This window comes from Pyxicephalus adspersus, chromosome 7, assembly GCF_032062135.1.
Source record: "Pyxicephalus adspersus chromosome 7, UCB_Pads_2.0, whole genome shotgun sequence".
Taxonomy (NCBI): Eukaryota; Metazoa; Chordata; class Amphibia; order Anura; family Pyxicephalidae; genus Pyxicephalus; species Pyxicephalus adspersus.
In genome coordinates, this window is record NC_092864.1 from 25,444,346 (window position 1) to 25,461,056 (window position 16,711).

The 16,711-nt window shown below is 40.7% G+C and overlaps 1 protein-coding gene across 2 annotated transcripts; it reads right to left on the minus strand.

Annotated features, from left to right (window-relative positions):
• Positions 1-207: 207 nt before the first annotated feature.
• LMLN (leishmanolysin like peptidase) lies at positions 208-15,059 on the minus strand. 2 transcript variants are annotated; one of them, XM_072417890.1, is made up of 17 exons: positions 14,893-15,059; positions 14,254-14,351; positions 13,172-13,202; positions 11,784-11,866; positions 11,257-11,374; positions 10,323-10,501; positions 9,624-9,729; positions 9,226-9,320; positions 9,024-9,141; positions 7,606-7,713; positions 7,437-7,513; positions 6,498-6,608; positions 6,286-6,418; positions 5,349-5,508; positions 3,906-4,036; positions 3,543-3,753; positions 208-978 (listed from the first exon to the last, which is right to left on the minus strand). In XM_072417890.1, the coding sequence occupies exons 1-17, from the start codon at positions 15,010-15,012 to the stop codon at positions 932-934; spliced, it is 1,926 nt and encodes a 641-aa protein (XP_072273991.1). In that variant the 5' UTR covers positions 15,013-15,059; the 3' UTR covers positions 208-931. The 2 variants fall into 2 exon arrangements, with proteins under 2 accessions (XP_072273991.1, XP_072273990.1); XM_072417889.1 differs by having other exon boundaries at positions 208-3,259; positions 14,893-15,058.
• Positions 15,060-16,711: the final 1,652 nt, after the last annotated feature.

The following is a 16,711-nucleotide window of genomic DNA, read 5'->3' on the forward strand; positions in this document are numbered from 1 at the left end:
GGATTTCAGTGGGCACAAAGAATTTCCTGGGACAAGTGGTGAATTCATGAAATATTTAATGATGCGTTATTTCCACTCATAAGCGTACACACGTGAAATCAGTTCTGCTCATGACGGCAGCCATTCCGGTCTCTGCATGATGATGGAACTTCTATGTCCATCTTTCCAATGTGTGACAAAATATACAGGACTTGCACAATGCACAAATGCTTCCAATAATTTTAATTTGGCCATTACAGTTTACATGAAGAGCAATGTGTACAGCGAGCATTTATTATCCACTGACTGAAGCTCAATAAAGAAGGTCTGTGGAAGCTGTCCCCATAAAACAGTGAATAGAGGACAAAGGGCCAGTCCCCAGTATTGCCTGTGGCATCTGTGCAGCTGATCATTTTACCATTGACTAATCACAGCTACAGCTGCCCCCTGATGACTGGTGGGGTAATGATAAAGGAAGCCGAGATCACAGAATGTATGAAGCAGGGAGTTCCTGACACTGCAGGTCCTCAGGTGCAGCTTCCCCTCCAGTAAGGAGAACGGGGAGCAGCAGAGTGGTGACACCACCAAATCCCAACACCCCAAACCTGGAGACAGCAGTGCCTGAGACATGATCCTGCAGTTATACAGCACAGAAAATCACAAGATATACAGTTTTAAAAGGTACAGAAAGTAGATTTATGAGGTAACAGATACAATCAAGATTTCTTGGTTTTCTCTGAAGGTTAGTAAATCTTTACTTTTTGATTTCAGTTCCACTTTAAAATGCAGCTAAAACCTTGTTACTGTTTGGAGGCAGAATGACACAAAGATTTCCGGTACTTCCAGGCTAGAGGTGAGGGCAATCAATGGGCTTCAAGAAAACTGCTGGAAGGTCAATGCTTGATGTACACACGGCTCGAGGTGCACAGCCTCCTGCTGCACACACAGCTCATTAGGTCAATGCTTCCAAGCTGAATATAAACAAACTGAACAACAGAGCTGATAAAGCAGAAAAATACATATAAGACATAAATGTGTATCAGGAGCTGTGGACAGATGGCACAATGGCACAAAAACACTACAATACCAAATATTAGATGTGCATTTCTGTGAGAAAACACATACTACGAAACACAGGAAAAAAAAAAAAGCCCAACATATACAAAAGGGACCAATAAACACTCATAAAAGACATTTTGTGTTTCCCAACAACCAATGAGCCGAATAAAATTGGACGTCAGTTTTTAATGAAGACACATTTTAAAGGAGGTGGTACAAGAACCCATCATGGCAGAGACACAGCAAGGAAATGACATAACCCTGTTATCCGTGTATCCTTCAAAGGACCAATCACAGCGGGAATACTGAGGTAGTACATGTACATGTAGATGGTAAACCCTGCGATACTCTGAGAAGAGGAAACTACACAACACAAATCAGCTTCCAGCATACAAAGTCAGACACACTCACTGCTAGAATAGGACATTTAACTTATCATACCAACCAGGATAATGAGAAATTCACCAGATTCATTCCAAACACTGCAGTGTGTGGGGTGTACACATCAGGGGTATAGAAAGGATCAGATGAATGGGAGAGGTGGTTTCTATGATTATCACACCGCCTGCCCTACCTGGTACCAGGAATCTTACTTCCACCAATTTGTAGAAATCAGCCCCTCTTACATTGATAAGAACTGGCAAAATCCCACACTGTATACACAGTGGAGCCGAATCCCATGTTATAGACAGAGAGTCCCACATCATCAGATTCAGGCGTAGTGCTCAGGGAGGCCAAATTCCACATTGTATACACAGAGCAGAATCCCAGGTGCATAGAGAAGCAGCGTGCAAGGTTCAGATTCAAATCCACACATCAGTTTTCTGCAAGATCTGTATTGCGGGGTGATCTGCGTAGCCATTGCCTGTCATAGGCTAGGAAAGGGACTAACTTAAAAGCAACGGGACAAAGATCTGATAGAACTGGAGGAGTATATAGAGGAGTGTCCCATTCCTGGTGTCACAATCACAATTCTGAACATCCTAAACAGATTACAAAGCTTTCAAAACCAGAAGCAATCACTATACACTGTTTAGCAGCTTATCCTTCCACCATGGAATATCAGAGCCATGCAAATATTGATAATAATTGATAATAATACCATTATAATCCCTGCATTATACACAGATCACATACAGACTGCTCGGCCCCGGCCAGTGACACAGCTGAACATATATGTAGTCACCTGACTAGGGTGAAGACGGACAGAACATTCCAGCCATCTCACTGGACACTGCACACAACATTATACAATTCCATTCACTCACTATTTAATATCCATTAATCTCTCATAATTCTATAATTCACCCCATGCAACCCTGACACCCTAAAGATCCTGTAAAGACCGATATCTGAGAAGGGTGCCAGAAAGGGAGCAGCATATTGAATGACAAGACAAAAACTGGACTCATGTCACTACAGAAAATAAAACGTCTGATACTAAGAAGAGAAAACATCTAATAAATGATTTCACAATCTTAAATTTCCTAATTTGTTCTGTAGTCTCTGAAGTCATACAACACATAATAAAAATATCTATATATCCATTTAAAGGACGTCAGAGAACATGTACATCAATAAATTAATCTGCACTGTTCTAGAGCCACAACATTCTAGGACAGCAAATGGGGCTCCTTATGCAGTGCAGGTCACGTTCAGTGCATAAACAAAAAAACTATAATACAGAATATATTAAAGACAACTGCTTTGTATAATCCAGATAAGGTCATGGTGACGACACTGCAGCATCACTATACGATGGGATTTAGTGTCACATTGTGCAGTGAGGATGGAAGGGGCAGAAGAATGGAGTAGTGGTGCCACCTCCTTCATTTAAACATTGATTATATAAAAATACGGCTGTCCTCTTCTCCCAATTAATGGATCCAAACAAGCAGAAAAACACAGCCTTGACTGCAGGATTTAGCAGACCCAGGCCACATACAATTAAAGTCCAGAAATTCAAGTAAAATAAGCAAGAATCTCCACTGTGTTGAACTAATGGGGGTGGGGGCATCCGAAGTCAGAAGCATGGCCCCTGTAAAGTGCAACTGGTGTCACAAGGACACAGTGAGACACTCTGATCCAGAGCAAGGTCAAGTACAGCAGTTTTATCTCCATCATTGATAGACGCAAAGGAAGAACCCAGCCAGCAGAGGAAGCAAGTTCAGCATTAAAAGCCACAAGGTAACCACCAGGTTGGAGGAGCGAGAGCAGAGATCTGAAAAAGAAAATGTCACATACTTCCTGTAAAGAGTCACCAAATATTACTACAGCAATTCAATTTGGTTTTCTGGAACCCAAAAATAAGCTTCCTAACGGAGCACAACAGTCCAGGGACTTGCTAATTCAGTATAGCATTTTGGTAACAAGGCAGCACCATTTCAAATCTCCAGTCATATCTAATTCTTTGAAAACTCCCTGCCAGACTCAGAGGTTTTATAATTATGCTTTGTGTGTGTATATTTGGCATATTCTGTTTATATACCAACTGAAGACAGTACCTAATGGGGCCAGTCTGGTCCTGTTGTCTGGTGGTGGTTCTCGCTCAGGGGGGCACATATCACAGAAGTCCAGGCAGGACGGGCATACCAGATGCCCCTCATAAAACCAGCCATTGATGTTGGCACTGACAGAGATTATCTGGCCAGCCCGAGTACACAGGTATAGAGAATCTTCCACCCAGACTTGAAGGCCTTCTGGGGAGCAATTCACCTGAGTGGACAGATATCAGGAAAGTAAGTAACACAATCAGCTAATATCATTCTGGATGACAAGACATGAATGATTGGATGCAATGATACAGGACAGATCATGAAAGCACTCACCACACAGACACACATAAAATACAGCAAAAATGAAATTACCTGGTAACAGCCGCTGCCCCAGTCTGGATAACTCATACGTTTCATACATTGCTCCATGACAAACGCTGATCGCTGTTCAAGGCAGGCAGAGTCTGGCCCATAACGCTCTGCACCATAATTTCTGGAGGCGGCTGGAAAAAGAAAGACACTTCATAATTTCCCAACAAGGCTCTGCTGATATACTGCAATTATACACCTATTTTCCAATGTATCTTTTTATGACCGCAGAACACCAAAGAATTGTACACAGGTCAAACATCAATGGGCATGAAATGAGCTAAATGTATCTGTGATAGCCATGGCTCTACAATAAGTGCCATTTCCCAGAGTATGGAGTGTCAGTGACATCATCACATTTTTTTCTCACCCATTCAGTCTGGCTTCTCTGCTAGTAAGTTTTACAGAGTTCGATTGATTTACATTGGGGTTGATAATACTGTAATTTAATTGAAACTTATATCATATCTTTTGAGATATTTATTTCAATGTACAAAATACAGATATATGTATTTTGTATTGAGCTCTACCTCTCTCTGTTATATAAAAATCTATTTTATAGTAGCCCTCCTTTGTGATAATGAAGTAAAAACAATAAAGGAAAGCTAAGAGAAGGGGTTTATAGGCTAAAAATAGTTTGGGTTTATTACCTTTCACTCTTCATGCAAAATCACCATCAAAATTTACAAAGATACATGAATTAATTATTTTTTCCTAATCCTTTCACATCATCATGGAATGACAACTGCTGAGCTAAACATTATGCAACTACTTAAGAGACAACCATGTACTGTCTTGTTACCGGACGCGTTTGCCTTTTGGCTTCCTCAGGGGTATAACAGGCGTAAGTGGTCTACATAAGTTAAAAGAAAATAGCGCAGGTTGGTATATATAAAAACATATAGGTAAATAAACCACCAGTATGCAAGTAAGTAAATACATAAACCTTTGATACATAACCGAGAACAAAGATAATCATATTGTCCATTGTATACAAATAGAAAAGTATATCTTAACATATGGAAAAGGATTTAGGTATCAGTATATTGGCAGTTTATTGCAGATCCGGAACAGAAGATGGAATTAGAAGAACTGTCCAATGAACAAAGAGCCAGGAGGAGAAATTGCCCAGGTTGTGAAAAATAACTCAAATTGGTTTCCTCTAAAACACAACTAATGCCGGCCGCAGACATAAAAGGTCTCAGGCACTCGTCATTTAACATGAATGCACTCTCATCCCTATCCATCTGTAGGCTTCTTTTCATTGCAGGGCATGACTGGCTCCTTGTTCTGCTTCTCTCAGTTTAAGTAAGGTGTTGTAGGGGTTATGTTCTTTATATCTGATGGAAATTGAGCTTTAGGCATTAATAGATAATCGGTGATGATGACAGAGTAACATTGCCAAGACCGTGTACTTGTCAGGTTAGTGGAGTCTACCAAACCCACCTGGCTGATTCTGTGTCAATGTGCAGTCGGAGCTGCGTTGGTACTCGCCACTCAGATGCCAACTGAATTCCTGTGTAAAGGGGCAAAAGTCCGCTATCTCCACCGCACCTCCGTAATGTGGCAGATCCTCAGGAGACACCCCGGGAATGGCATCAAAGTACTAAACACCAAAGACAAGAAAAAGAATTGTCACAATAGCTACACAAGACATTACAAAATTCAAATGCCAATGTCAAGTGATCACAATTATCTAAATTGTGTTCTGTTTTCTTTGTGGTGATCTTTTGTGGTGATTAATGGCTGTACAGACTTAACCGGTTATCTTCCTGCTGAAAAGCCTGTTCTCTTCTATAGAAAAAAGAAGACTGAGCGCAAGACACCCCATTGCATTGTAACAATAATATACCAATAGCTGTTGTTAGCAGACTCTAAATAGGAAATCTGTTGGCTGGAATGGATTTTTTACAGCCAGTCATTTGTGTTTCCATCCCGAGATAAAACGCCAAAGGCAATATCTGCACAGGACATGAAACACAGATGCTTGTCTGAAACAATTATTCATGTTTTAGCACAGATATTTCCACAGAACAATCATGTGACTGTTGGAATCCCCAGCTGCTTTCTCACATCTTTGGCTGGGGGAAGAAAACCGAACTCAACCAAAAATCCAGAGAACATGGACCTCTGTGAAAGGTCAGGTTTTATAAACAGAATAAGTGGTTATAGAGGGAGGAATAGAAGAATTGTGCAGGAATCTACAGGTGAATGCAGGGAAGGGAGCACATGTAAGCAGTGGAAGGTAGAACTAGGCAGAGACATTGCAGGACCAGATGGTGTAGAGCCAGAGGGTGAACACAATAGTGGATGGTACAGTACAGGATGTAATGACGGTGCAGATAACTTTTTAACACCTTTATGTTTGTGTTTAGTTATGTACCTGATATTCTTGAGGAAGTCGCTGGGGAAACCTCTGCAAGTTACAAATTGCTACAGCTCTTTGGTCTTGCCTGCAGGCCAGTTTTAAAGGGTTACTCCTGAGTGTGTGGCAGAAAGGACTGACACTGCGATTCCTGCAGATAAAATCCAATAAGTTTATCCCCGACATACACAGACAGTACAGCACAAAGAATGTGTATATCACATCCTTACCTCCTGCTCTGCTGCACAATCCAAAACTTGCAGCTCTTCATGACAAAATCACAGCCTTTTCCACGGCCCCAGTCTAGTCTCTGAGCCATGCTGTAGTTGGCTCTGTACCAGCTGAAATGATAATATTGTCATGTAACATTCACCCATCTGCAGGACCTCTTATCAGGAAATGATACCAAAATCAATCTGGAAAGACAAACTGCAGCCACTTCTCAATTTCACCCACTTGGCTAATGCAGGACAGTGATATGGTAAGTGTTTGGTAGTCTAATTTACAAGCATTGACCTGTAGTGGAAGTACGGAGTGTATAAAACTAACTGGAGTCCTAGGTTGCTGCCTTTCTGATGGATGGATTTTTGGATCATTCTTCAGGTCATGTAATCATGGCTATGGAGTCAGAAGTGCTTAGCATAAAACAGTCACATGGTTTGGTAATTCAGTTTAACATTTTTATTGGTAGATATGTTATGTACAACCTACACATTTTTTTTTGGTGGGGGGGTGACAGAAAAGTCTTATACATTGATTCTTTAGAGCTCAAATGTTTATTTTTGCGATACCATCTGTACTGAATCAGTAAGTAAATTCCTGTTTACAACAGATGTGGCCATTACGCTGGATATACATATTGCATGAATCACCAAGCCATGTGACTGTTTTTACACCTCACCTGTAAAGATGGAGATATGGTCAGGACTTTAAACAGTAATGTAGGATCTGCCCTGGGCACATCATTTACTTTCAAGAGCTCATACAGACACAAAAGAATAGGACAAATAATCCATTCTATTTGCAAAGCTTTTCGCTAATAACTGTAACAATGTTTACTTGAGAACACTGAATAAATGTATTCAGACTTCATATTTCTACAGGAAAAAAAAACTTTTTTTGCCCCTAACATGGCTATTATGCTATCACCGATAACATAACAAACTTACCCTGTATCCTCCATCAGCGCCAGGGTTATCCTGGAAAACACCCTGTTCTGGGTGTGGGAACCAGTCATGGCTTCGTTCTGTGGGGACAAAAAGGGGTGTCTTTAGTAAAGAGGCAGCCTAGTGGTTTAGAGAGGATGAGACATACTAATCAGGGGGTATTATATGGTACCTCCAGCAGCCTCTTCTCCCAGTGGTTAAGCTCTGTCCCCATCCCACCTTGGTTCTCCAGCTCCATTCCTTCCAGGATAGGACAGTTAAAATGTTTGCGGACTTCATCCTGTGCACAAAAACAGGGAATGATAAACATGCAAAACATTATTATATCCTATGCAATAATCACTTTCTATGTGTGTGCATACAGAATGTTACCTCTAAGCTGCAGCAGTGTAAAAATATGTTACATTTTTCTAATAAGAATGTGAAATGCAGTAATGCCTTCTTAATACAAAGACAAATAAAAATGGAATCAATTATTCATTTTATTAAAGTGAATGCAGATTATTGTTTTATATCCCTTTGCTGCTGAATATTACACAGCAATGTAAACCACGAAGCTACTTCAGGAAATATAACTCTCAAGACTTTGCTTTTCTTCCAGTTAAACATAACTCTGTATGTGCATTACAAGGAAAGAAGTGCTCATACCAACCAATCAGATCCAGTGTAGAGAAACAGTGGACAACTGGAATATTTTTGGTTGCTACAGGATCCAATGATTTATCCTGGACAAATTTACATTGGGTCTCTGCCTATTTTCACCAAAATGTGTGTAAGATGTGTTGTGTATATGCTACAATAATAGTATTTATGTTACTATTCAATGGGACCCAACAGGCTAGCTTTTGCTCCCCAAGCACATCCATGAAACCTTGGGTGCCTGTGACCCTGTCACTGGTTCACTGATGCCCTTTCTTGGACCACATATGGTAGATACTAACTACTGCAAATCATGAATGCCCCACAAGACCTGAAGTTAGGAAATGCTCTGACCCAATCTTTATCATCTAACCATTTATTTCAGCCATGGTCCAAGCTACTCAGAGTCTTACATAATAATATTTGTATTATTGCACAGTATTTATATAGCACCATCATACTACACAGCATTGTATATAGTTCATAGTTGTGAGACTAACTGTCCCTCAAAAGAGCTCACAATCTAATGTCCCTACCATAGTCACATGTCATTTGTGTAGTCTAAGGTGAAATTTTGGAGGGAAACCAATTATCCCAAAAACATGCAGTTAGGTTGTGGGAGGAAACCGGAGTACCCAGAGGAAACCCACACAAACACAGGGAGAACCTGCAAACTCCATGCAGATAGTGCCCAGGCCGGGATTCCAACCTGGGACCTAGCACTGCAAAGGCAAGAGTGCTAACCTGCAGCCAGCCACCGTGCTGCCCTACGTTTGCCCAACGTTCCCCATTGCAAGACATCATCTTCAAGAACTGACTGTTCAGTTGCTGCCTAATAATTTATACCTCATGGGGCCACAGATTTTGAATATTATTCACTTCTCCCGTCAGTGATTTTATTATTTCGGCTGAGACAAACACTCTGTACACATACACCCAACAGATACTCACAGTAACTTTTGGGGTGACCAGCAGGAAGACCTTGTGTTGGACCATCTTGGAGCCACTGACGTCCCAGTTCCTAATGACCGTGCGAACAACACGATCGCTCCACTGATAAACACCCAGACTGCAAAGATATCAAATGAATAGATGAAATCCTCTGTTCCTCCTTTACAAACATTCTATACCCACTCACCCCTTTGGATATTACCTGTCATTGAAGAGTGGTAGCCCATTTATGTACCTTGGAGTCAGAGGATTGCCATCGCCGTCACGATATAATGCAAAAAGACCGGCTGAAAATCCCTGAAAAATCAAACCATAGAGTCAAACACAAAAAAGAAGGATGACCCAGAAAGACTAAGTTATATAACTTAACCAGGGAGCCTGCGCTACTATTGGTATTATATCATCATATCAGGGAGACCAAGCATCTGCTAGTATTACACCAGGAAGACTGAACTGCTAAAAGAATGGTATATCAGGGGGGCTGAGCTTCCACTAGTATTCTATGTCACAGATACAGTGTGAACCTAGCACAAGTTACAGAGGTGTTACTGGTGGCAAGTGCTTAGTAAAATATAAGACAGGTGGGAGGTGATAACTTACCAGGGCATGAATAACTTCATGCTTCACAGTAGATAACATGCCAGCGAACTCCTGAGTCTGGGTGGAGATCATGTTTGGGCAGAGGTTTGCATATCCTGCTATTGGTCTAACAGGGAAAATACAAATCAAATTGAAATTTATACCAAGCATATATTCCTGGGGAAAACAGTCAGATTAGTAAAAGTAATAACGTGAAAGTGGAGGAGATAAGGTTTGAAGAATGAAGATACTGTCACATACTGAGATACATATTTGAAATAGAAGACGCAAACAGAGGGTTTTTGGCTAAATGTATTGGCTAATGTATATAGTATTACACAAGTAGATCAAATAATAATAAAGCACAAAAAATGGTATCAATTAGTTGTCCCAATCCTGCCGTTAGATCCAGAGTTTCTTAGGATGTACATTTCTAAATAAATAGGTGTTTGTATTTGTAGTTGTGTGCATGTCTGAGTGAAGGTAAATATTGCAGTAGAAGACTGTGTTCCATGTTGTGTGAAATTAGGACAGATGCATCATCACCTGTACTACTGAATCAGGACTGACCTTTGTGTCATTTGTACACAAGCTGTTCTCACAGTCATCTGTACAATCTGTCAATGGGCTGATTATTTGCCCTGTGCCCCCTGGAATAATGCCAGTGTCATTTGTACTGATACCCCATGGATTCACTTCAGTTTCATGCCATTTTATTACCTGTCCATTTCAGCTTCTAGTTGGCAGTATGCTGCATAAGCCACAATATTTTCCTGGCTGCATCTCTCTGTGGTGATGGCACTGACATAAAGGACAAAGTCTGTGTCTCTGATACCACCGCTGTCCGGGGGCCCGGAGGGACCACAGTACATTTCTGTGTCACTGCACAGCATACATTGCTAAAATAGGAGAATTAACTGAGTTACAACAAAGCTGCACTATTGTTCAAGCTGTAAGAAGTGAAAGGTGATTTTCAGCAAAACTAGAGAACATGGAGGAAAAAATAAACTTAAAACTGTAACCAGCGAGCAGAATCTTAAGTCTGCCAAAAATTACACACAGCACAGGGATGGACATCAAGAGATTTATGCCAACTACAAATTCATTGTGTGGTAGTCTGGACAGACAAAGGTTCAGACCATTTATAATAACAGAGTGATATGAAGATATCAGCAGGAACCTTCTGATGGTAATTTGGTCATTTTTATGAAATGCCTCCAAACCACCTTTGCCACGTTTTAACTTCTTTGCAACCCTTATAAATTGATGGTGAATTGAAGGTGATTCTAGATGTGGAAAACCATTCTCCTAGCATGCAGTGTTAGGGCCAATCACCACAAGCCAAGCCCAGAACTATAGTAAATCTAAGACTATGTACACATGTAGATGATTCTAGTATGATTATCACCTCAGGGCTGATATCAGACAAAAATCTGAGGTGCGTACAGCACTTGTCTGATGTTGTTCGTGGATCCGCACTAACTGCAATACAATTGCAGGTGAGAGAGTGCAGCGCCACTTGCTTGTTCTCCCCCACTTCTCTCCATAGAGCTGAATGGTGCTGTATGTACAACACTTGTTCATCTTTCATCAAATGAAAAGAGTCTAACTGCAGGCCAGGATAACTAAAAAGAGAGGGAAGACTTTCGTTTACCTGAAGATGTTCCTCAGGGACGATGACCGGGCCACACCTTGTGTGCTGAGCGCAGGCGCCATGACAGTATCTGTGGGGATCTGACTTTTTCTTCAAGTACTGATTGTTTGCACATTGCCTGTATCCAGCAAGAAGAGAACACAAAATATCAGAAGATAGCCGTAGAAACATGAAAAACAACAGCTGCTATTATACAAACAGGAGGATGAGTTAACTAGGTGTGTGCTGATAGTACTTATAGATGAATTCTTACCATCAGCTAATATTAACAAGATATTTGTTCCATGGACAGCAATATATGGGAGGTCATAAGCTTGTCATACACATTACAATCTAAGCAACTTTAAATTCACAAAATCCATGCAATATGAGCACCGGCCCAAACTATTCAGTTATTCTGTATCCAGTAAAGCAAGGCACTATTAAGATTTTGGTAGATCTAAAGGAGATTCGGATTGTAGTGTGATTACAATTTATTACACAAACAAAGGATGAAGCATTTTATGAGGCTGGAATCTGAATCCTACCTGCTCAGTAAGATGGAGCTGCTGGGTCTACGCACTTGGAATGTCTTCTGTAGATAGGAAATAGCTTGTGGGAAGAGCTTGTTCTGTGGATGGAGATGGTTAAATATTTATTTAGCAATATAAGGACAAGAAGCCCGAATCCCACCAGGCTTTATACAAAGAAGTCTCAGTACATAAATCTCAGCGCCAGACCCAAATCCCAGGATTTTTCTAGAGAGATCTCTGTACAGTAATCTCAGGGCCAGAACCCTAAACATCACCCAGTGTTACATATATAAAAATGTGCTCATTCACATGCCTGATATGTGAATGCCACAGATAAATATAGGGAGATGGTCATTTCAGGGCTGATAGCCTAAATTCCTACATGCTGAGAGCCTTGTATAACCATCTTAGGGCCAGTAAATAAAGAGCATTTTGTATACCCAGGACAGTGCCTGGCCCCTAAATTATACTAAGCATTGTATAATGAGAGCTCTGCATACTCTATACAGGGCTGGTACCCTGAAACCATCCAGCTGTACAGAAAGCGAGACATATGCTCATCACAAGGCCCACATATTTAATTAGTTATGTGCAGTGCTAATTAGATTTTTAATGATTTAAAAAAAGCAGAAAACTGGGATAAAATATATTTCACACAGAGACATAGCTACTGTTGGTGAAGATGTTGAAGACCCTTGGCAGAGTTTCTCTCAGTTGCTGTAATTTTTACCAATCACCACCCAAATGTAGAGAGATATGTTTAGCATGAGTACCATTTTGATAATCAACTTTTCACTGATCACTGGCATTTACTTTGCCAGTGATCAGCTTTTTTAAAGAGCCAATAAGCAACTGGGTAAAGTGGTGATCAGTGCTCTATTTAAGTGAATATAGTGTCTGATCACTGTTTTAGGGTAATTATGGTGACTGTTCTAAAAAAAAATAAAAAATAAAAAGCAAACTTACCATTTTAGAATATTTATGGTAACTCTGTTTAATAATGATGGCCGATAATCATTTTAGAATCATTACGGTAACTCTGTTCTACAATAATAAACATCTGATCATCAATTTAGGGTAATTATGGTAACTATGTTCTACAATCACAGAAACCTAATCATAATTTTAGGGCAATTAGGGTAACTCTATTCTACAATAATATATGTATAATTACCATTATAGAGTAATTACGGTAACTTTTCAATAATAAGCCTGATCAACATTTTAGGATAATTATGGTAACTGATCTTTTTCCCTATTTATATGGAGAGCAAATATTTTGTTCTCCATTTTTTTATAAATTATGCCATTCCTTTATAATTAGTTATGGAACTCCATCCACAACCAACAAGGTGATAACAAATTTACTTTTCTGCTGAAAGATGAGAAATACCTGAACTTACCTTGACAAGCTGCTTCTTTGCTGGCACCAAACTACAAAATACAAACAAAATTCAATAATCAGATCAATCTATATATATATATATATAAAATCGTATGTATGTATTTATAATCCACCATCACTCGAAAACGCATTGACATACTTCAACCAAAATTGCTAGACATATGACACCGCTGATTCTTGTACAGCGTTGTGGTATATGTCAGAGGTCTATAAATGTATATTTATAGTGTGTGACTGTGGAGGGACATTAGAGTGTCAGCTCCTCTGTACAGAGGCTGATGGGTCTAGCTTAGTGTTATAAAAAAAATCTATATATATAGAATGCATAGAGACATTCCAACCAAGCTTGCTAGACATATGTGAGTGCACCAGTCATCTTTGTACAGCGCTGTGCTATATGTCAGAGCTATATTTAGTGATCACTAGAAAACGCATTGAGACATTTCCACCAAACTTGCTAGACATATCACTCAGACTCATGTGAGTGCACCGTTGATCTTTGTACAGCGCTGTGGTGTATGTCGGAGGTATATCTGCATGTATGTATGAATGTATTGCTCAGTGACAGTGTGCCTTTTGCTTCTCTTTTTACATACTTTTTTGGACAAACCTCTGGTCTGTAATAATGCCTTCGAGAAAACGTAAAGGCAAAAAAATGAAACAACACTGTAGATAAGAAAATCACTATAGCTTTATTTGATTCCTTTTTCTGTATACTATAAGATTGCAATAAATAAATACCCGGGCAACGCCGGGTGATCAGCTAATGATAAATAAAGAAACCACTGCACTGCTATTGTCCTGTACAAACATCACTGCCAGACTTGTATCTATAGGATCAACCACAGCCAAAGGATTGGAGTGTCAGCTCCTCTGTACAGACACTGATAGGACTGGCTCAGTGTTCTCTGTACAGCGTTGTGGTATATGTCAGAGATATATAAATGTATAATAAAAGTGTGTGACTGTGGGGGACATTAGAGTGTCAGCTCCTCTGCACTAACACTCATGGGACTGGCTCAGTGTTCTCTTACAGCACTTCGGTATATGTCAGCGCCATGTATTGCTTTATATACTCACTTGTCTATACTGATGTCATAATGGATCTTGACTCTCAGTTGTTGCTCGCTGTGACGTTTCCACACGTGGTTTGTCCTCTGGTGGACTTGGTAGATGACCTGGTATAGAAGACACGTGTTACTCCCACACACCAATCTGCAGTCAGTGGGTGATATTATTGTGGTGCAGTATAGCATACCCCCCCTGTATAGAGGGGTTTGGTATGGATAGTGCCCCCCATGAAGGGCCACATCTTCACATATCCAGATTTTTCCCTCTCCTATTGTCTAATTCCCCGACCTCTTAGATTGTAAGTTCTTCAGAGCAGGGTCCTCTCCTTCTCCTGTGTCACTGTCTGTATTTGCAATTCCTAATTAATGTGCAGCGCTGTTTAATATGTTGGTGCTATATAAATCCTGTTTATTAATAATAATTTGTGTCACCTTCACACATCTATACACTGATCATGACTGTACTGCGCACCACCACATATCTGAAGGTAGTATATTTCGTGGAATGTCAGTGATTGCAGTGTGTCAGTACATCAGTCCCTGTCAGTCCGTATCAGTGTCAGTATGGTCAGTATATCAGTCGGTGTCAGTCATTTGCAGTGTAAGTATGGACGGTGTATGCAATACAATGTCAATACATATGTATTACCTCCTCTGGCCCCGGTGCTCGGTGTCGGCAGTTGATGGGGGTGGCCGGGGATTGGCAGGCAAGGACGAGTAGGGCCCCCACAATGAGCAGAGACCCCCCGTACCGAGCCGCCATCTTCATCCATCCGACCGCCGTCACCCAGGCAACGTGACGTCACCCGTCAAGTTTCTGCGCCGCTTCGGCGTCACGTGACAGGCGATAGCAGGAACTGTAGAGCACAGAAAACTTCCGGCGCTCTGAGCACCTACGTCACGCACGATACAGGAGCCCCGAGAAGCAACCCGGCCCTCTATACCGAAACCCCGAGCACCCCCACCTGAACCACGATACCAGAGCCACGAACACCACCCTGACTCTCACTACTGGAGCCCCGAGCACAACACAACATAGTGTTTAAAGAGCAGGGATCAGCCATCTGTAATATACAACTTAGTTTACAGAGTGCAGAGGTTGGGAGTATCTAATGCACAACACAATTTATAGAAAATATATGGGTGAGCAATATGTAATGCACAGCATAGCCTACAAAGTGCAAGAATATTCAATTTAACCCAAAAATATGCAATGTAGTCTGTAGATTACAGAATGCAGGGGCCAGAAATATGCAATGTAGTCTATAGATTAGAGTGCAGGCTTCAGAATTATGTAATGTCAATAGATTGCAGAATGCAAGGGTCAGATGTATCCAATGTAGTCTATAGATTACAGAATGCAGGGGTCAGAGAATCCATTGCAGTCTATAGATTGTGTAAAGTGCAATGTACCACATTGTGTGTATATATATATATATATATATATATATATATATATATGGTCTAGGTCATCCTTTTTTTCTGACTCCTTTGGAGGACCATGCAGTCAAATATAGGGTTCTGGTTTATGGGTCGCTTCCACTTTGTAGTGCTGCTATTGTCTCTTGCCTCTCCCTGTTGGTGTTCCCCAAGGGTCATTCCTTGGACCAGTTCTCTTTTCTCTGTACACCTCCTCTCTCAGTAGTCTCATATCCTCCTTTGGCTTACAGTACCATCTGTATGCTGATGACACGCAAATCTATCTGTCCACTACTGACTTGTCTCCTTCAGCCCTGTACAAGGTTTCATGCTGCCTGTCAGCCATCTCATCATGGATGTCTGACCGATTCCTGAAACTCAACCTGGATAAAACAGAACTTATCATCTTCCCCCCCTCAAATTCCAAATCTCCCCCTGACATATTCCTAACTGTTAATAACATCATCAAGCCACACTTGGGAATACCGCCAGGGGGAAGCAGACTTCCCTTCATTGAACTCTCACAACCAGACCCAAAATAATTGAGTGGATTTCTGGAATCTGAATATGGTTCACCTGATTTCCATTTACCAGAAAACTAAATGTTTTTGAATTGATTGTAATTAAATATTGCCTTCTGGATTTCAGATACCTTTAGGGGCTCAGATCCTCATAGGAAGTCAAGGTCTATACCAAGAGAGAAATGGTGGCCCCTTTGGCCTCAAATGTCCACCTGGACCATTATCAAAGCAGCCATTTGAAAGTAACCCAATACGTTCATCTGATACTACAAATTAGACGTAGATGCCAGGATTAGTATTGACTAAAGATTCAATATCTTTCACTATACAATCTTGGTGTAATATCTGTGTCTGTTCCTCCCTTGCTTCAGATTATTGCTTGTTACTTTGAGTAAGTATGACAGCAATTTTCCAATATTGAAATTTGTTCTTTGTTACACAGTGCTGATTTATGGCACCATAGGAGATTTAATGCAGCTGAGCTAAACGGTAATGTAAAGATTAGATGAGCAAGAAGCTCTCTGTGTG